The following is a 21,320-nucleotide window of genomic DNA, read 5'->3' as shown; positions in this document are numbered from 1 at the left end:
GTTGGAAGGGAGCCCATGTTCACCACCCCCACCCCGGCCCCTTGAGGGGTCTCTTTAAACCTCATTTGTCCATCTGATGTTTGGCTTGCACCTGCTGTGTGGCTGGCACCCCTCTGGAGCTAGGGACACACCATGCGGGCGGCAGTGGCATCTGACGCCAGGGGGCTCAGACCTTGCAGTTGCGGGGTCTTCCTGGCCAGACCTCCCCACGGGTGCTTCTGTAGCCGCCGGCAGGGCAGATCCTAGTTCTCTGAAGTAAGGCCGCCGTGGAAGCATGAAGACGGCTGTTCTGTCCCTACTGGTGTCATTTCAGCCCCACATGTGCCTGTCTCTCCAGGGTGAGGGGAAAAAAGACTTAAGCATGATTAACAAAAGGTCTTTAGACTGTACGATGGAATGTTCCACGGTGGGCAGCTGATAAGGATGCCAAGTAGAAAGAAGAGTGTTGAACCTGGTTCCAGGCCCACTGTACTCGGATCTCCCCCCTGTGGGATGACTGGCTGTTCTTCTACCCACAGAGACTCTTGGTGAATGGCACCTGCCCTCACATGTGTGGGTGTGGTCGGTCCCCACCCGAGTTCCTGGACTGCGGCAGGGAGAGTCTGTTGTCCTTTGAAGGCCCATGGAACTTTTAGCCAGGTGGCTGGGCCAGGGGCCCTTCTGATGATATAGAAGAGAAAACATTTACATTTTTGGAGTGTCTTTAAGCTTTCAGACCACTAAGGGTTCAGATGCTTTTGAACTGTCATGTTGGAGAAGACTCTTGAGAATCCCTTGGACAGCAAGGAAATCAAACCAGTCAATCTTGAAGGAAATCACTCCTGAATATTGTTTGGGAGGACCGATGCTGAAGCTGAAACTCCAATACTTTGGCCACCTGATGCAAAGAGCTGACTCGTTAGAAAAGACCCTGATGCTGGGAAAGATTGAAGGCGGGAGGAGAAGGGGACGACAGAGGATGAGATGGTTGGATGGCATCACCGACTCAGTGGACATGGGTTTGAGTAAACTCCAGGAGTTGGTGATGGACAGGGAGGCCTGGCGTACTGCAGTCATGGGGTCGCAAAGAGTCCAACACGACTAAGCAACTGAACTGAAGGGTTCAGAACTCAGCTTCAGTCAGTGAGCAAGACTCCGGTTTCTTTTTGAGGCTATCTTTTGCACAGCACCAACTGTGGCCCCTCTTCCTCTGTCTGAGATTCCTGGTTCAGCTGCTTTGGCCTGTGCTGTTCCTCTACCTGGACCATCTCCCTGGATTCCTGTTCCTGCCTTGGCCTCAATCTGTGAGGCTCCATCTCAGTACAGTCGCCTTCCAGAAAGTCAGAATGCGGGGTTTTTAATCAAAGCCCTTGACTGACTTGCTACATTTTGCCATGTAAGCCATCTCCAAGAGTCACAGCCTTCATGAGGCTGATTAACAGAAATGTAGGTCTAACTCAGCAGCCCATCCTGACCCAGACTGTTGGCTCTACACTGAAGATGAAGACAGATGGGGGATATCTGCCGGGGGCGAGATGACAGTGTGGGATTTGCTGCAGTGGGCTGTCTCAGTGAGGGGTCCTCTCAGGGAGAGCAGGCTCTGATGCCGCGGCCTGATGTCCACTGGGGACAGCTGGTGACCCAGGTGGAAGGTGGGCTGTGAGGATGAAATGATGGGCTCGGGTTTACTGCTTAGAACTCAGAAGTTGCTGTAGCAAGTGGTCCAGAAGGTGGACTTGAAAGCTGCCAGTAAGAAGTGGGAAGGTGGCAGCGGCACCCTCTCTCCATCCGCTGAAGGTTTCGGTTCCTCTTGGGCTCTTTGTTTGCCTGTTGGAGGAGCTGGGCGCCTCCCTCCACAGGGACCGTCTCCCCTCACCGCACCTCATGCCTCCCGTTCTTTCATTTCTCACCCTCTGCAGTGGGAATGTTTGTTTATCTAACTCTTCTTTTTATCTTTGTTTTCTTTGACTGCAAAGAAACTGATTGTCACTGTTAAGAGAAATAGTTTAGTACAGAAATGCTTAATATAGACAGTGAAAGTTTCAGAGGGTGAGTGTTGTGGATTTTAGTCCAATTTCTTTCAGTTTTGATTTTAGTGAGCTTTCAGTATCTTTTTCTGCAGGTTGTAACTAAGCCTTTTAAAACTGTGAATGGTATCATACCATTCTGCAACTTGATTTTCTCACTCAGGGTTTTACTGATGTCACTGTTTCTCTTCACCCAGCACATCTGTGAGTTGTGGAGGGGAAACTGAGGCTCAGGGAGTAATAAGCTCCCCTGCCAGTTGCTTCCTAAGGTTCATCCTTGTTCTCTGCTGTATCTGGTGGGGGCTGGCCATTGGGATCCATTTTTTATTTCCCAAGTTAAATCGCATCCCTTACATTTGGCCTGAAGGAGGTCTGACATTACTTAAAACTCGCGAGCTGGTGTTTTGGTGCGAGCTCCTTCCAGAGTGCAGCCGCTGCATCTCTGCCACTGTCGCTCAGAGACAGGCATCAGGAAGCAGCTCAGGCCGAGAGCAGTGAGGTCTGTGCTCGATGGGAAGACGTGTGCCTGTCAGCCAGGGGTTGTGGAGCGTGTGGAGCTTGGCCGGTGCCCAGTGCGGCTGGCATCTGGACCCTGTCGTCACTCAGCCGCATGGCAGTTGCTGCACAGCTCAGCCCCTCCTTTCCACACCACCCGAGGCCAGCGGCTGTGCCGTGCACAGGCCCCCACCTGTCCGCACGCTCCTAGCCTCTGTGCGTGCCAGCCCGTCTCACTCCCGCGTCCTTCCTCCAGATCTGGTCCATCTCTGTCCCAGAAAGTCAAGTCCATCTTTTCTCAGCTGCTCAGACAGAAATTAAGAGCAGCAACAAAACAACTCTCTCTCGCCCCCTGTCCAGCTGTTGGTTTGTTACGTTGTCCAGATCCTTTGAAGTTCACCCATCGTTCAGTCATGTCTCCCTGCTGCTCTGCCCCCGTGTGTCCCCAGATCAACCACATGATCCTTTAGAACAGGTTGGACCCCTCTCCCCCTGACTTGCCCTGTCCTCTGTGCTCCACCCGAGGCCAGTCTGCACTCAGCACCCTCCTCCTGCTGCCGCCTTGAGCTCACGCCCTTCTTTGGGCTCTGGGAAAAGCACCCCACGTCATCTGCTTTTCAGAGCATCAGCTCTTGTCACTTCTCCCAAACACATATTCCTAAGCCTCACTTTCCTCATGCCTGAAACGAGTATTACTAGTAGTGTTTTTGCTGTTATGTTAGTAACACTATACATAGCATTTCCTAGTACAGAGAGTATTAATGATAACCTCAGGGTTAAGACTCTGTGACTTATGCCTCTCGAAACCTCCCCTCTCCCCAGTGAACCAGCCTGTGTGGCGTGCTGGTCCCCAGAGTCCTGTTTAAAAATATTGGTTCCTGCCATAGCACAGTCACCCTTTTGGAGTTATTTTAGAATAGATTTTCCACCTGAGGTCCTCAGACCAGTTAGAAGGTGACATTTAACTCAAAGCATCTTTTGGTAGAAGCAGTTGACATCTGCACCCCTCCCAAAGCCCTGTGTTAGCATTCTGCCTAGGACTTGGTGTAGCTCTCATGCTGGGATTTGTCTGTTCTGGGTGCTTGGGAAGCCTCTGGTGTAGCTGGAGCTTGTCCCTCTTGGGCCCGAGGACTACCTGGGCTGCGTCCTGCTGACCAGCCACGTTGTGTCTGGAGAGAGTGAGAAGGGGGATGGAAGCCTCCTGGGTCCCGGCCCTGCCCCGCAGGTGGCAGCCCGTGCCCCCGCAGCCTTGGGCCCTGTGGTGCCTCTCTTCCGCCGGGCTGGCTGCTCTTGGGCTCGGCCCTGCCCCAGCTAGAGGGGCTGCTTTCTGCGGGCCGGTGGGTCTCCTCCTGCCTGTGGTGGAGCTTGCGCTGCTCGCTGCTGCCCTGCTACGCCTTCATCCTCTCCCGCTCACTCTCCAGGATCCAGGAGCTTTGAAGCAGGTCCTAATTTGCTGGTTGGGGCGATATATCCTCTTCAGCTGCTCTTCAGAAAGGACCCTCGCGCTCCTCCTCGCTGGTCTTGCAGAAATTGTCTGTCCTGCTTCATTCCTAGGTCACACTTCATTCCTCAAGGCTGGTTTCTTCCTCACAACTGTTTTTTTTTTTTGCTGTGCCTGCAGGGCGGTGGCCGCCAGCCCTGATGTGCTGGATTGGGTCACAGGTCCTTCCTGCTGAGAGGAGGGTGGGGCCCCTCCTTACTCGCACCTGCCCTCCCCAGGAACAGTTGCCTGGCGGGATGGAGATTGGCTGGCGGCAGGCCCCATGTGGGCACTAAGGCAACCGCCTTCCTTGTGGCGGAGGAGGCTCCACCCAAGAAGGAGGAGGTCAGAACCTGAGACTTCATCCCCCTCCACCCCCCTGCTGTCCCCGCCTCCTCCAGCTGTGCACGTCCTTCGTGTCATGGGGGAAGGGTGCAGCAGCCGGCCCCCCAACCCCAGGAGCCTGCCAGAGGCCCAGGGAGTGTCTGGGGTTGGCAGAGTTCCAGCCCCTCAGCTTCCGAGTGAGCTGCCCTGACGCTGCACACTGAGCACAAGCAGACGGGTCTCCCAGGTCCTCGGCTGGGGGCCCTGACCAGATCTGAGTCTGGAGGGAGCAGCCCCATGGGTGTGAAACTCCACTCTGGCCCCTTGGGACCACTTATCCCACACCAGTGACGGTGAAATGAGGTCACTGGGGCACTGCCTCGCTGGTCTGATGGCCTCATGCAGAGCGACCTCCTTGTTCTCACTCCCTAACTCTCCCCCACTACAACCTTGTTCTTCCTATTGACAGTTGAGAGGAAGGGCTTCAGACTGAAACTGGGGTTCAGATGAGCTTCATGGATTGGAGCCTGGGGCTTACCACTCTAGAGGCTGTCCTGGAGGGTTCCCCCTCTGGGCTGGCCAGACTGAGAGCTTCTCCCTAAGGGACAGAATTTTCTCTAACAACAGTGGGGGACTTCCTTACTTGAGATCCTGGACTCCCCACATCTTTTACGCCCAGTAGGCTCCTCTCTGGTCCTGGAAGTACAGGTACCCACTATTCAAAGTGACCACTGAAATCACTGCTCTCATCCAATTCTCCAAATGTTGGAGCAGCTGCTGTTGTTCAGGCAGTGCCCCAAAGGAAAGTGACCGGTCCCTCCCACGATGAGGGAGAGGAGGGGAGGGTGACTTCCATTCAGGGCATTGACTTGTCTGCAGCTCACGGGGAAACAGGACAGACTCAGCAGTCTGACAGTTTGTGGGACCTAGGGGGCTGAGGTGGGGTGGCAGGTGCAGGCTGCGGTGCCAGGAAGGTTTGGGGGCAGATCGAGGCCCAGCTGATAGCCTGTGCCCTTGAGCTTCAGAGTTCTCAAGCTCTGCCTGGAATGGGGAGCACCCTGGGGGTGACACGGCCATCGAGAAACCTTCTTGATTCCACCCATTTGGACTGCCTGTGGGAGCAGATGTCTGAGTGCCCAGGCTCGGCCACGCTGGCCTAACACGTGTCAGACGGACGCCCTGCCTCCTGCGCCAGGAGCATGGAGCAGCTGTCACTTCCCTTCCTTTCCGTTTGAGTCCAAGGCAGTGCCTTGCGCTGTTGCTCATTTGTGAAGTCGGCTCCTTTAAAGAGGTGGCAGATGATTTGCCTCAGGAGTGTGCCCCACATACAGCGATGTGGCTCCTTCACTGCCCTGTACCACCCCCCAGATTCCAGAAGTTGGGCTCTGGACTGTTTCTGCCTGGCCCTACCCAGGACAGGCCTCCCAGGGATTTTGCCTGGGAGAAACCCAGGAGCTGGGTGCCCTGCCTGCGTGGAGACAGCCAGGAGGTCTTCAGTGTGGGCACACTGCGGGGAGTGGTTGGGGTTCCCCAAGGGGCTACCGTGTTGGTAGGTGTGGGCATTGACTGTCCTGTGGAGAACTGGTACTTTGGGAGTTCAGGGGCCTGGCAGCCAGATTCTTTTTCGTCCTGTGATGACCTCTTGCGTGGCTTCTTAGATCCTGACCATTGGAACCCTGTTGGGACATCAAGGCTGGTCTCTGAGCGGCCCCTTTAAGAGCAAGTACCTGTGTGCCAGACTGGGTTGTGGAATGCCAGCAGTCTCCCTGCAAACAGCCATCACTGCGGTCTTCCTTCAGTGTCTCTGTGAGGGTTAACAACACTTCAGCTTGTTGTCTGGAACCGGTTCAAACTGGTTTTCTGGAAAGTGCTTTGTCTCTCAGACTGAATCCTGGGAAGGGTCATGTGGAGCCCAGTGATGTCATGGGATCAAAACCTGACTCAGCGGTGTTTTTTCCCCTTCTTCTTTTCTTCTTTCAATCAAGATATGTGTGTGCTGCAGGTACAGGGTGCTGGGCCAGGCCTCAGCCCATTCAGAGTTCACTTTGTCGGCAGTCAAAGGGTTAAATGTGATCTCCACCCTCCACCCTGCTGAGGTGAGCAGGCAGTGAGGGGCTGCCCCTGGCTGAAGGGTCAGCCCTCATCAGGGCAGGGCAGGGCTGGACTTGGGCTGTGGCCCTGCTCCTGGGACAGCGTGGTGCCCCCTTCTTGGATTCCAGATTGCTCACATCCAGTGTGCGCGATCCTGCCGGAGGGGGTCAGACCTAGAACAGTTTCCTCTATTTGCTCTTGAGTCTGGAATGCAGAGATTACCCCCTTCTTTGTGACAAGCAGCCACCCTCCCTTGTTCCTGCCCTAGTCCCGGTAGGTTTCTGGCCCCGGACAGGGTGACACATAGCTTGGCCTCCCAGATTCCCTGTTGCTCCTGCTCAAGCCCGTGAAGAAATGTTCTGGGCACGCTTTGCGGGCCCTTCATTTGCTGTGCCCACCTCTGCCATTGTCACATGGTGAGGCAAACACTTCAAGCTGACATTGTGAAAAGTTTCTGAGAAGATAGCTGCTTGGTCATGCCAAGTTTAAATGTCATGTTTTCCCCTTCCCCTAAAGTTCAGAATGACTGAAGAAGCATGCCGAACACGGAGTCAGAAACGAGCACTTGAGCGGGACCCAGCGGAGGACGATGTGGAGAGCAAGAAGATAAAAATGGAGAGAGGAGTGCTGGCCTCGGATTTAAATGCTGACGGAGACACGCGCGTGACGCCTGAGTCGGGAGCAGGTCCCGCCCAAGGGCTGCTGAGGGGGACAGAGGCGACGGCCACGGGCAGAGGCGAAGGGCAGGCGGGCGACGGGCCCGTGGACATGCGGACCACGCACAGGTGAGCAAGAGGCCTGGGCTCCGGGGCCGGCCGGGGTGAGCAGGTGGAGGCGAAGCTGCCCGTCGGGCCTGGGGAGGCAGCTTCCAGTGCGTGGCCGTGGAGACGGCTGTGGGCTCCAGCTCCGACACCTGCCCGCTGTCTGGCCAAGGAGCCTTCGTCCTGGGGCCCAGCCGCCTGTAGTGTGGGTGGCTGTCACAGGATGGGAGTGGAAGCCTCTGTCGGCTCCCCTGCTTGGCTGCAGGTCTCAACTGAATGCGTGCCTGTGTCCCACTCTCTGCTTCAGGTTTGTAGGGAAGCGTGAGTTTTTCCTTTAGTCCTGCCTCCCTGCTTTTCACGTCTAGGGCACCGGGGGGGCCAGAGATGCTGCCGCCCCCTGCCTGGGTCACTGGGCTGCGGGCAGTCTGGAGCCACCACTCCTCCTAGGCGGTGGATGTGGGAAGGGAAGCCCCTCTCTTCCCAAGTTCGGTACCGTGTGCTTCACTGGTTTCCCCTTCGTCAGTACTGATGGCCTCAAGAGTGACTTTCCCAATCCTCAGCTTGAAAGAAGTAAGACTCGGTGTGCCACCCCGTTTCTTTTCTCCCCGTGAAAAGAGTTGCGGCGCCCTCCCCCTCCCCCAGCTCTCCCGGGTCCTCCCTTGAGCGCAGGTGGGCGGTGTTCAGCCCTGCTGTCCCTGCTGTCCAGTGAGCCGGCAGCTGGGGGGCATGTGGGCGTGGCCACGGCCTCCGCGCAGCCCCGAGGCCCCCAGCCCGTCCTCTGCGCACTCCCTTCCGGAGTGTAGGTGGGAGGTGCAGCTCTGGAGAGCCTGGGTGCTCTTCCCTTTCTTTTGCTGACTAATCCCACAGAGGGACCCCAGCCTGCAGGCTTTGTGTTAAATTCACTGGGGGCCCAGACGGTTGGTGTTCTAAGAACTTCAGAGATTGTCTGACTCGGTATTTCTCGGCTTTAAAAATTTTACCTCAGGATAAATTGAGAACTTGACCCCCTCCTGCTGGGGAAGCCCATTAGTTGGGGGAGTGTGTTTGTGTTCTTGCTACCCAGAAAGGCCTTTCTATCTGACTCTGCTTTCTGCCCTCCCTGTTTTAAACCCAGAGGCCTCTTTTAAAGTTCTGGAAATTGTGAGTTTGGGTCCGCTTTCCTTTCAGCAGTGTCACATGTGGGTGAAGAGAAGGAATAGCCCACATTTGTGGAGATTCTCTGGGTCCCTCTTAAGTTCCTAGGCGGCGGTGGTTTAGTCGTTAAGTTGTGACCGACTGTTGCAGCCCTAGGGACCGTAACCCGCCAGGCTCCTCTGTCCAAGGCATTTCCCAGGCAAGAATAGTGAAGTGATTGCCATTTCCTTCTCCAGGGGATCTTCCTGACTCAGGGATCAAACCTGCATCCCTTGCGTTGCAGACAGTCTCCTGCATTGTAGCTGGATTATTTACCACTGAGCTGCTAGGGAAGCCCTGTTTCTAGCTGTCTTTGGTCTGCATTTTTCCCCTGTAATCACCATGCTCCCCTGTAGGGCAGGCCAGTGAATTGTGAGGGAATTGTGAGGTTACGTGAAGGAGCATGGACGAGTGTGGAGCGCAAGCGGCAGACCAGCCCCGGCACACAGAGCGGGGCCCTCCTGCGGGGCGAGACGCGCCCCGGTGTCTCCAGGCGTGAGGCAGTGTGAGGCTGTGGAGGGTCTGGCTTTGGCAGAGTGGGGGTCAGCCCACGCTCCCTGGCTGACCTTGGGTGGGTGACCTTAGCCTGTGCTGCTTCATTTGTAAATGGGTGATAACGTCTGCATCTCTAGGCGACAGACATGTGCACAGAAATGGGCCGTGGCGCATGGCATGAGACGTGTTGGTGACACGTACCCTTCAGTTTTAAACTTAAGATAAGATGTCGCATATAGAGCTTAGTGTTTCCTTGAGTGCCCACACAGAATGTTCTGTCTGGTTTGTTGGAGAATTTTGACAGAATACTAGGATCAAGTCTAGCCCAGAACCATTCTAGAACTAATCTTTTTTGGGGTGGGTGGCCATGGTTTCTGTGTTAGAAGCTGGCAGTCTTTGGATCCTCATTGAGAGCGTCTGGGTCATCCCTTGGGAACCTCCATACAGAGAATTTCATTTGATGGAGGTGTAGCATACATGATAAAAAGTAGACATGTGCCTCTTGGTATACTTCACAAACTAATCTCTTTCTTGTAGCTCGAATCAAGAAATATAATACTATCCAGCCGCTGCATACCCTCTTGTTGTCACTCCCCTCTGAGTAACCACTCTTTACTTCGAACAGCAGAGATTAGTTTTTCCGCTTTAAATGATTGGAATTATGTAGTCTGTAGCCTTTGCTTACTTTCATTCAGCATAATGTTTGTGACGTTTACTTACGCTGTTGCCTTTAATATTTATTTTTGAGTCTTAGTTGCGCATGTGAGCTCTTCGCACATGTGCCCATGTGGTGTGTGGGCTTAGTTGCCCTGCAGCATGTGGGATCTTAGTTCGCTGACCAGGGATTGCACCCATGTCCTCTGCACTGGAAGGCAAATTCTTAACCAGGGGACCACCACGGAAGTCCCAGGTTTACTTGTGTTGTTGAATGTTGGAATAATCTTTTTTTTGGTGCCATGTAGTATTTTTCTAGATTTTCTGTCTGGCTTTTTAAACTTTGTTAATTAATTCTTATTGCAGTATAATTGCTTTACAGTGTTTAGTTAGCTTCTGCTGCTTAGTGAGATGAGTTAGCCACACGTACACATGCATCCCATGCCTTGCTGGGCTTCCGTCCTGTTCGGGACCCCACAGTGCATTAAGTGGAGTTCCCTGTGCTGGACCTCATGTTCCAGTTAGCTGCCTGTTTTGTGTATCATGTCGGTAGTGCCTGTGTGTCAGCCCCAGGCTCCCACTCTGCCCAGTGCACCCTGCCCCTTGCTCTGGCTCTTTCTGCTCGGGCCGCTGCTTTCTTTCATGCTCTCCTATTCTTATGATCCAGTTTAGGCATATTGAAGACTAGAGGGAGTTTCTGGTGGCTTCTAGCAGAGAGAATTTCCTTTTTCTTTGAGGAAGTGGCTGGTGAATTTCAATCAAGATACAACTTAAAAAAAAAACCTACTTTGGGGGATTTCGAGCATGCGGAGATTGGTGAAGAGGCAGCAGGATGAGTTTTCTCTTTCTCTTCAGTTCCTCTTTTCATCTCTGGCATTTTTTTTCTGACATAGTCTTCCAGTGTGTATGTTTTATTTTCAAAATGAGTCAAGACTGGAGGGCAGCTTCCAGCAGTGATTGAGTAAAGAGAGATTGTCAAATCCTTTCCCCCCAAAAAATAGCTATAAAGCAGGACAGAATTGACAGCCCAGCCCTCCTTCCTTCCCTGAATCAATTATTCCAGCATCCTGGAAACGGACCACAAGCACGCAACAATCTGAGAAGGGCTTATGTGTAAGAAACTGCTGAAATGTGGGGTTAAAATGGTGACAATCTGTGTCACTTCACCTGATGCTGCTCTCATGCCCTCCGCCCAGCTCTGTTCACAGGGAGGCTCTGCCTGGCCGGTGCAGGCTGTGACGGGTGAGAAGGGGCTCACTCAGTTGAGAGTGGTGTTGGCTGAAGTGACAGTTTTGAAGATGACGTGTGGGGAGGGACAGTAGCTCTGTTAGCCCACATTTGCAGGCATATTTGGGGCAAGAGAGAAAAACTGTTTGAAGGAAGAATCCCTAGAAATGTATTTGAGGAGAAGCTTATCCAGGAAGCTCAACAAATCTCAAGTAGCATATATGCAAAGAGATCTGTACCTAGCACATCACAGTCAAACTGTTACAAGCCACAGAAAAAGAGAAAATATCAAAAGTAGCAAGAGAAGAACAACTCATGACATATAAGGCAAGCATTAATATAATTAACAGCTGACTTCTCACCTGAGACATTTCAAATGGAAACCGAAAGGGAACTAAATGCATTCAAAGTAACTAAAAGAAGACAACTATAAACCCAGAATTCTCAGTGCATCAGAACTGTCCCTCAGAAACGAAAGCAGAAAGACATTTTCAGATAAACAAAGACTGAGAGGATTTGTTGCTGGCAGAGCTGCTGGTTCTTCAAGCTGACAGGAAATGACGTGTTGGTAACTTATGTTCACAGGAAGAAATGAAGAGCTCTGGAAAAGGTAAATGAGGGCTACTGTAAAATACTTTGTTCCCCTCATTTCTTCTTAGTTAAAAGACATAACATCATCTGAAGCACTAACTATGACTCGGGGTAGAATTGACAAAAACGACCATAGCTCTTTGGCAGTTGATCTAGAGCAGATAGCAATTTGCTGTATTTATAACACATATAGATAAATAATATATGGGACAACAGCAGTACAGAAGGGATGAGATGGAGCTGTACGGGAATAGTTTTCCCATTTTACCAGAAAGCAGATTGTGATCTTAGTAAAATGCTCATTGTAATCCCTAGAGCAAAGATCCCCTGGAGAAGGAAATGGCAACCCACTCCAGTATTCTTGCCTGGAGAATCCTATGGACAGAGAAGCCTGGTGGGCTACAGTCTATGGGGTCGCAAGAGTTGGACACAACTGAGCGACTAAGCTCTGCACACAGAGCAGCTATTAAGAAAATAACTTTAAAATATTGTTTAAAAAAATCAACAGAAGAATTTAGTGGTGCATTAAATATTTGACACAAAAGAAAGCAGTCAGTGAGGAAGAACAAAAAAGAAGGAAGACATGTAAAAAACCAATAGCAAAATGATAAATGTGTAAATCCACCCAGAGCAAAAATGTATTAAATGTGAATGGTTTAAATACTTCTATCAAAAGGCAGAGATTGTCAGACCAGATTAAAAGGTAAGATAAAGCTTAATTATATATTGTCTATAAGAGACACCCCTTAGATCCTTACATAAAAGGATAAGGAAGAGACACCATAAATAACCATAAGAAAACTAGAATGACTGTATTAATATCAGATACAATTAACTGGCTTCCCAGGTGGCACAGTGGTAAAGAATCCAGCTGCCAATGCGGGAGATTTGTTAAGAGATGCCAGTTTGATACTTGGGTCAGGAAGATCCCCTGGAGGAGGAAATGGCAACCTAATATTCTTGCCTGGAAAATTCCGTGGACAGAGGAGCCTAAAGGGCTACAATCCATGGGGTCACAAAGAGTTGGGATATGCCTGAGCATGTGCACATACATGCACACACAATCGACTTTAAGACAAAAAATACTCCTAACGCTAAAGAGGGACTTTTTGTTTTTTTTAATGTGGACCATTTTTAAGTCTTTGCTGGATTTCTTACGATGTTGCTTCTGTTTCATGTTTTGGTTTTTGGCCACGAGGTTCCCCGACCAGAAATCGAACCCGTACCCTCTCAACTGGAGAACTACCTAGGAAGTCGAAAAGAGCGTCATTTTTTTTTTTTAATAGCACAGCAGGAAGTTGTAACAGTCACAAATGTACATGTGCTTAACGATAGAGTCCCAAAATAGCTGAAGCATAAACTGATAGTCTTGCTAATAGAAATAGATAATTCATAAATTGTAGTTAGAGACTTCATACTTCTCTTTAAGTAATTGGTAGAGCAACTAAGCTGAAAATTGGCAAGATTCTGAAAGACTTGAAGAGCACTGATTCTGTTTGGCTACCGCTGCTAAGTCGCTTCAGTCGTGTCCGACTCTGTGCGACCCCATAGAGGGCAGCCCACCAGGCTCCACGTCCCTGGGATTCTCCAGGTAAGAACACTCGAGTGGGTTGCCATTTCCTTCTCCAATGCATGAAAGGGAAGTGAAGTCGCTCAGTTGTGCCGGACTCTTAGTGGCCCCATGGACTGCAGGCTACCAGGCTCCTCTTTGCTTGGGATTTTCCAGGCAAGAGTACTGGAGTGGGGTGCCATCGCCTTCTCCTCTGTTTGGCTAAAGGGTGTCTATAGAATCCTGGGAAATAACATCGCATATGCACGTGGCGCAGGGTGGATCATAGGCTAGGCCATGAAACGAGCCTCAAGGGTGGCTGTAGTAAAAGAGACAGTAACAGGTGTCGCGGGGATATGGAGAGGTTGAACCCTCAGATGTTGCTGGTGGAAGTGTAAAATGGCACGAGCAGTTTGGGAGTTTCTTAAAAAGTTAGGTGTGACCGAGTTAGCACATGACCCGACGATCTGTCCAAGGGGTGTACCTGAGAAAGTACATCTGCACAAAGACAAGTGCACGGGCGCCCGTAACAGCATCATTTCGGGTGAGGGGCATGTTCTAAGCTTTGCTTGTAGGGATGGTTGCACAACTCTAAATTCACTTAAAAATCATTGAGTTACACTTTTATACTGAATGAATTTTGCGGTATGTAAATTATGTCTCAGTATGGGTGTTTAAAATTTAAAAATGAGGTTAAAATAGTTCAGTTTCCCTTATGGCATCCATAAATGTGCTCATGGAAAAACAGAATCCCACAGAGGTGGTAGTCGAGCCTGTTGGTCTGAGACCAGCCCAAAGGTCATGAGCCTGTGCTGCCCTCCCCACCCAAGTCCGGACTGCTGGATGCGGCTGGAGCTGGGACAGACAAAGGAGGCTGTTTGGGGGTTCTCTCTCTTTTTTCCTTTCTAAGATAAATGGACTCCATTCCTACACTTTGCTATAGAGGAGACTCTCTGTCACAAATTGATCTTCAGAAGTAATCTAGGCCCACACAGGTGAGAATAGCTTTGTTTTTCCTCTCTCGGGTGGAGATACATTTAACTCAGTAAAATAATGAACCTCTTTGCCAGGACTTCTCCACCGGAAAGGTTAGGACGGGGTCCCTCGGCTCCCCTGGGCTGTGTGAGGTGGGAGCTGCATGCTTACACTCCCATGCTTCACTGAAAACATTTGTGTGTGCCTTTTTCTGAGTTGCCAGCTCTCCCTCGATTCTCTGGCAGGCCCTGTGCTGGCCCTTGGGGGCAGAAGTGATGGGACAGGGTTTTCTAGGGTACCATAGTGTTGTCAGAGAACCTGCAGAGTTGTTGGGGAGCCTTGATTTTAGGGGTGTGGCTCACAAGGGCTGAAAGTCACTGGGCACCTGAGCAGACCATCTCTATTTCCTTATTTTACCTTGGGGGGAAACAAAGCTAGGGCTCCTAGGCCTCAGGCACAGCAGGGGCAGACTTGGAGCCCCATTTCTGCTTCTCACCAACCAGCCCTGTGGGCCTTGAGTGGATGTGTGGGGCAGGTGGCATGATGGCTGCCTTTGCTGGCTTCCATTGGGTACGTGGTCTTCAGGCAGCTGCTTCACCTGTTCTTCCTTCCCCATTTTGCGTCGTGTGTCTCTTTTGCTCTGGGACAGAGCTTTACTTGGACCAGTGGTGTGCCCTGTGGTGTGGATGGGAGGCACTCTGATGTGTGTTCTTATCCCCACCAAGGTGCCTGCAAAGCAGGCCACCTTTGAAGCAGATATCCTTGATGACAGAATCACTGCCCTGTCCTTCTTTGGGACTCTGATAGTGGTGGGTGACACTCTGTATAGAAGCCAGGGTTCTCAGATCATTTGCCAGTAAGACAGGACTTAGCCACTCATAGTGGTGAGCGGTTTGTGGGAGCATGTCATCCACACCCCGGTTCATGCTCGAGTCCTCTTCCAAAGTGGATGACTCTGAGAGTAACGTGGTGGTGCTTCCGCCTGCTGTCTGCAGCGTGGGCTTGTGTGGATGGCCTCGCTCTGTTCTGAGTAGGCATTGCGTCCACAGGCCCAGGTGTGTGTGTCACTTGCTGTTCGTAGGTTGTGGGGCCCTTGTTTGTTTGCGCCTGCTTTACCAGCAGTCTGCAGGAGAGGATGCACGCAGCAAACACTGGGGTTGGCATTGCTCTGCCTGGAGTGCTGCTGGTACCGGCTGCGGATGCTCTCCTGCTGCGGTTTTCACAGGTGTATCCACCTGTGTAGTCCAAAGGCTTATCGGGGTACAGACCCTTAGCACCCCAGATGGTTCACTGGAGCCCTTCCTGACGGGGTGTATTCTCCCACTTTCCATCAGTCTTGCTTTTTCTCAAACCTCCTAGAAACAGAGAGTATGTGCTTGGTGGGGTCTGCCGTCTCTGACTCTGTGTGATTGGGATTCATCCCTGTGGTGTGTATCAGCATCTCACTGAGCAACTCCTGTGTGGAGACACGTAGTCGCCCACTTACCTGTCCACGGATACCAGGCAGTCTCCAGGTTGGGGCTGCTGGGAGCATTCCTGTGGAAATCTTCACGTGAATAGGGATCAGGCTGGGGTCACAGGGTAGGTCAGTATTGAGTTGTTTTAAAAGAAATTGCTATACCTTTCCTCCAAACGGTCTGAGTGCTTTCACTTGTGTGTGGAGATTCAGCTACTTGATCCTCGCTGAGTGTCCAGTCTTTACAGTTTTAGCCATGAGCTCTCCAGGGAGGTCTGAGCCCACGTCCTGGTCTGCGTGTGTGACCACCAGCCCTCTGCCTTCCGTGACAGGGTGAGGCCAGCGCTGTTGGCATGCCAGCAGCTGTGCGGGGCGGGGGGGGGTCCTCCATGGCCGTGTTCAGCCCCGAGCCCCCTCCTGCCCTGTCCTCCCCACCGTGCCCCACTGCAGCTGTGCCTGACCCTCCTGCCAGCTGTCTGCTGGAATGTGCGTCCTTGAGTGATTTGGGGGAATGTGACACGGCTGTGGGCCTGTGATGGCTCTGGAGAGGGCTCTGGTTCTCACAGCCCAAGTGGGTGTGGTGGCCCTCACCTTGGCTCCAGCGACTGACCCCCGTCTCCCCTGCACCGTGTGTGAGGGCTTTGGGAGTCCTGCAGCCAGGAGCCTGTTCTTTGTGGCCATCACTTCCCATAGGTGGGGGCTCTGACACACCGAGGAGCCTAGCCACACCCCTCCCCAGCCACCTGCTGTGGGCTGGCCTTTCATTTGCTAATTCTCTGTCTGCTGCTGGGCAACTTCCAGGAGAGGCCAAGCAGGCTGGGGAGCAGCTCTGTCAGCTTCAACTAGAAGTCCATAGCTTGCTTGCATTTCAGCACGTGGAACTGAGGGGTATGCTCCTTCAGAAATCAGTTCCTCATTCTGTACTCCTGGCCTCAGCTGCCGCCTCCCTGAACCTCTGTGACTTCCCTCCATCTCTTCCTCGTCCTCTGCTTCTCCCCTCCCCTCGGGGCTGCTCATCCCAGTTCTTCTCTGTCCGACCACATCTTATCACAGGTTTGTAATTGAAATTTGAGGGAGTTCCCCTGTACTTCTAAAAATCATTATTTTTGGATGGCAGCATGGCAGACTTGAGGTGCCTTGTTTTCTAACTCTCAGAGTGACCTAGGGGCATATTGTGAGCCGGCCTGGTCAGGTAAGGAGCCCCACAGTTTTGCCACTTCCCTGTTGCCTTTATTGCGCCCTCCTCTGCCTGTGGTGGGGATGGCTTCTCACTGGATAGTGCCAGCCTTCTGGGGATATTACTGTGTGACTGCCCCACCAGGAACCAGAGGCCACTGTGTACAGTCATCTAGGTAAGCAGCTGGGAATTACCAGGTGGTGCTTGTGTTAAAGAACTACTTGCTGATGCAAGAAATGCCGGCTCGATCTCTGAATCAGGAAGATTCCCCTGGAGGAGGGCATGGCAACCCACTCCAGTATCCTTGCCTGGACAACCCCATGGACATAGAAGCCTGGTGGGCCGCAGTCCATAGGGTTACAAAGAGTCAGATACGACTGATGCGACTTTGCACACACAAGGAACTCTTGGCTTCACACACGTGTGAGTTAAGCAGATCGGCAGATTAAGCAGATCAGATCACTTCCTTACTTTGAAATTACTGTCTGATTCTGCAGCCACAATTTCTGATGTCCGCTCATGGTGTGGTTCCTGTTGGAGTGGTGTCCTCGCAGCAGTGGTCGTTGAAGCATCTACCTACGGGGGTTCATGACAGAGGGCCTCTGACCAGCCCTCTGCTGTGGAGGCTCTGCTTTCCTATGCATTGCTTTTTATCTTGCAGCTGGTATCTCTGATGTGATGAAAACAGGTGTACCAGAGCCTTAACCAGCCCTGGGGGTGGGGATGGTGAATGTGCCAGCCTGAGGGATCCCGTCTTGACCCTCCAGCCACCTAACCCAGTGAAGAAGTGGGCTGAAGGGAGCTCTGTGTGTGACCCCAGGCCAGTGGGGGTGACACACCCGGAGAGGAACATTTCCCCAGCAGAGTGTGCCCCAGCAGAGTGTGCCCTGCGGAAAAGAAGAGCTGGCCTGATTGCAGGAGATTTCTGTTTTGTTTTTTTTTTTCCCTTAAGATGAGCATTTGAATTGTAATTTGTGAGCCTGAAAGGCAGTGGGGATGGCAGGTGGTTTAAAAAAAAAGAAGGTGGGGTCTGACAGCTCGATTTCACTCACACCCCTGGGTAGCCCAGCACAGGCCTCTCCACCCTTGGAGCCTACCCTCTGCTCTGAAGTGAGGTTGGTTATACTCAAACCTCCGAAGGTCCAGCATCATTCAGTAAGGTTTGTCCCAGTGCTGGTGGGAAGGAGCCCTGGGACTCATGGGTATCCAAGAATGAGGGAGGGGGACCTGAGTTCTCGGTAACTCTGGGCCCACCTGAGGGAGGAGGAGTGCAGAGGAGGCAGGGAGTGTCTGATGGGTGGGAAGAGGGAGACATACCGGACGTTGCTACGTGTCCCCTTCCTTAGGTCCCAAGCTGTCAGAGTGCTTATTTTTAGAGCTTAAATCTTAAAAATAGTTTAAAATAGTTGTGATGTAATCACACGGAAAAGCTTTGGGTCTTAGGGCTCTGAGACCTGGTGACATACAGAGTTTCTTGAGGAGGCTGCTTTCAAAAGCAGCTTCAGCACAGCAGTGCTCTAAGGAGGCCAGCCAGTCCAGGCATGCCATGTGCCCTCCCTTCAGGAGGACTTGGTCATCCATCTGTGGGCAGTGTGGGCAAGGGCAGTCCGGGTGGCATGCTCTGGGAGCCCAGAAGTAGGGGTGCTCAGGTGTCCAGGTCCTTGGAGCCCACTGGGTTTGCTTGGAGTCAGGGCCAGAGAAGGCCCATGGTGGTAGGAGCAGGGTCGGGTTGTTGGGCTGGAAGTGCAGGCCGTGGGCCACCCTCTGGAGCAGGGAGAGTTGGTGCTCTGGATGTGGGTGAAGCTCAGAAGCGTGCCGGATGCCTGCTGGTGAGAGCAGAGCTGCTGGAGAAGGGAGGAGATGCCTTTGCCTGGAGGGCAGCGTAAGCAGGGAGTGCGGCATGAGATGCAGGGTGGTTTCCTGGCGTGGGAACTGGGGTCCCCGACCTGCCTCCACAGGACGCCAGTGCTTCGCCTGCCTCGCCTGCCCCTCCGCAGATGCAGGGCGTCCCAGCCGCCCTGGGCAGTGGCAAGTTCTCTGTGACCTGGCTGACTGTGGGGCCGATACAGTTGCTGCTTTTCAAGGCCACAAGAAAAAGGTTACCAGTTCTTATGAGACAAGCATCCTTGTCTTATAACTGAATAGGTTTTATAGAGAAATTACAGTGTTATATGTGAAGTGAGTCCTATTAAATTTTTAGCACACCTTGCTTTTCAAAACACAGCTTTGGCAACAAAAAAACACATGGGTTGTGGCATGTCAGGAGGACTCCACCTGGGGGGGCCTCTGCTCAGACTGGCTGGCATCTTCCTTCGATGGGGACAGAAAACCCTTTGCCGGAAGCGCTGACCTGGCCCGTTTTCCATCTCTGGACCCCAGAGAAGCTTAGTTGTATGGAAAATATGTTGACATTTACTGTGTTAGAAAAATTTGAAAATACTTGTTTATTTTTAAATAAATAATAATGAACAATAATGAACCAATTCCATGTTAGCATAAAGAACATATTTCATTTAAAAAAAGCTATTTTGCAGCTCTAATAAGCAGACAGCTGGATTCTCCATTTAGTCCCTCGTGCTAAGTTGTTAGGGGGAAGCATGTGAAGAAAATCCAGCCTCACACAGACAAGCAGGTTGGGGCAGGGAGGAGTGTTTGCTTGTCATTTTGCATAATTGTGTGTTTCTTCTTTAAATACAAGACACAAAGTGGCCATTCCCAGCAGTTAGTTGCACTGTGGACTCTGAAACCTTGATTAAGTTTTTGTACTCGGTTACATTAAAATCTATCAGTCCCTCTTGTACTTTGAACAGAAAAAAAGTTTTTAAAAATTTTAGGATTGCTTTAGACTTAACAGAAAAGTTTCAAGGATCATTCCTACACACCCCTTCCCAGTCTTCCGTTGCTAACAGACTGCTGTGGAACATTTGTCCTAAGTAGTTACTACTCACCACAGTCTATTCTGATTTCCTGTTTGCAGTTTTCACCTTCTCTGTCCCACGGTCCTGCATGGCATTTTGTCATCACGTCTCCTCCATCTCCTTTGGGCTGAAACAGTTTCTTAGACGTTCTTGATTTTCATGACCTTGACAGTTGGGAGTCAGATGTTCGTAGGGTGGCCCTCAGTTGAGAGTCGTCTGGTGTTTTTCTCATGGTTGGACTGGGTTTTGGAGAGAACCACAGAGGGGAGGTGCCCTTCTCATCATACCCGTGTCCAGGGCACGTCCCATCAGTGTGAGTTGTCGCTGCGGTGTTGATCACCTGGGTGTCTGTCGGGTGTCTTCACCATAAAGTTACTTTCTTCCTCCCTTTCTGTGCCCTCTGGAAGGGAGTGACTGTTTACAGCTCATAAAGGGTGAAGCATCAGGGTGTTCTGTTTCTTCTCTCCTTGAATGATCCTTTATTCATATTTGAGTGTGTAATCATACATTAGAAACATTCTTTCTAATGTTTCTAATGTTATTCTAACATTAGAAAATATTAGTTGACTGAGTTACAGAGATCTTTCAAAGTCTGATACATTCTATTTTTCAGTATTGCAGAAAATCAGATTAGCTAATCATCTGATCTGCTGGGAAGCTGCTGGGCTCACAAGTCATCCAAATTCTACATCTTGCTTGTTGGGAGCTCGGACGTTACCATTGGTGATGCAGTAGGGGTTGTTTTCCTGTCCGTGAGCCAGCTCTGCCCTAGCCGTTTTGGGGACAGTGCATGCCGGACACCCGCATCCGAATAACCACAGCGTGTCTGTCCATCCTTCCTTCAAACGTTGCAAGTGCCCAAACGTGTGATTTTTTTTTTTTTCTTCCTACATGGCTCTTCTGCTTTGGTATGCAGCAGGAGTGCTTTATGTTGTCACAGAATATTAAAAAGACATGTGTGCTCAAATCCTGAGTTTTAATAAAATCAATAGCTTGTACTTCATCCAAGGCATTGCCTACAGTGTGACGACAATGTGAATCTTGGCACAGTTTGCTGCAGCTGTTCTGACTTGGTACAAAAGGCAAATGTCATCTCCATATTACGACAACCTGGCAGAAGCCCCGAAGGGGTCTTGAGGCCCACTCTGGGGGGCCCCTGGCGGGCTCTGCAGGGTGGGCACAGGCACAGATGCCTGGCAGGACTCCGAGCTCACATTGCAGGCAGGACAGTGGTTAACAGCCTGATGGGGTCAGAAAGTGGGGGTAGGAGAAGCCCTCAGCTGGGGACCCTGTCACCAGAGACCTCGGATTGCAGGGCAGGTGGCCAAATGAACCGATTCAGAGCTACATTGTAGCAGAAAAGGTGATGGGAGCTGCCCTGAGTGTGCGTGCACCGTACATTCTGTAAGCCTGGAGGAGAGAGGTGGGGTGGTCATCCGTTGACTGGATGCACTTTCTGTGGCCACTGCACTTCACAGCATCCTCTCAAGGTCAGCGGCATCCCATTCTGCAGATGAAGAAACTACAGCTCTTTGAGGCTTGGTAACTGGCCCAGGTCACTGCAGCCACTGAGAAGCGCCCAGCCCCCCACAGTCCTCATGGCTGACCTGGGTGGAGCCTCACAGCAGCTTTGCTCAGAGCAGCTGGAGCAGGTCTGTGGGGGTGGCGGACTCTAGAGCCTTGCTGGGAGGACATCCCCTGGGGCTTGCCAGGGTGTGGTGGGGGAGGATCCAGCAGTTCCAAACACATATTTAAGAGGGGCAAGAAACTTCCAGGCAAACAAAGCACTTTCCATTTATCGCAAGAGTTTGTGGATGTTGTAAGCTGGAAAGCGGTGTTTGCTTCTCCAGTGTGGTTTCATCTGTGTACAGCTGGCTTTTTTCTTGCTGTGAGTTGGTTAGGAAGCTGGCATCCTAGGAGGTGTGTTTGGGTTCATCTGCTGTACAGA

The 21,320-nt window shown here is 51.6% G+C and overlaps 1 protein-coding gene across 4 annotated transcripts in view; it reads left to right on the top strand.

The window, feature by feature from the left end:
• Window positions 1–21,320, top strand: part of GATAD2A (GATA zinc finger domain containing 2A) — a 96,970-nt gene that overhangs the window by 55,510 nt on the left and 20,140 nt on the right. For all 4 annotated transcript variants that reach the window (XM_052643457.1, XM_052643459.1, XM_052643458.1 and 1 more), the window contains exon 3: window positions 6,913–7,181. In XM_052643457.1, coding sequence (XP_052499417.1) covers window positions 6,913–7,181 — 269 coding nt within the window. The remainder of the gene's footprint in view (window positions 1–6,912; window positions 7,182–21,320) is intronic.

Source organism: Budorcas taxicolor, chromosome 7, assembly GCF_023091745.1.
Source record: "Budorcas taxicolor isolate Tak-1 chromosome 7, Takin1.1, whole genome shotgun sequence".
Classification (NCBI taxonomy): domain Eukaryota; kingdom Metazoa; phylum Chordata; class Mammalia; order Artiodactyla; family Bovidae; genus Budorcas; species Budorcas taxicolor.
Note: the sequence above shows the minus strand (reverse complement) of the source record. Positions and strands in the feature narration are given on the sequence as shown.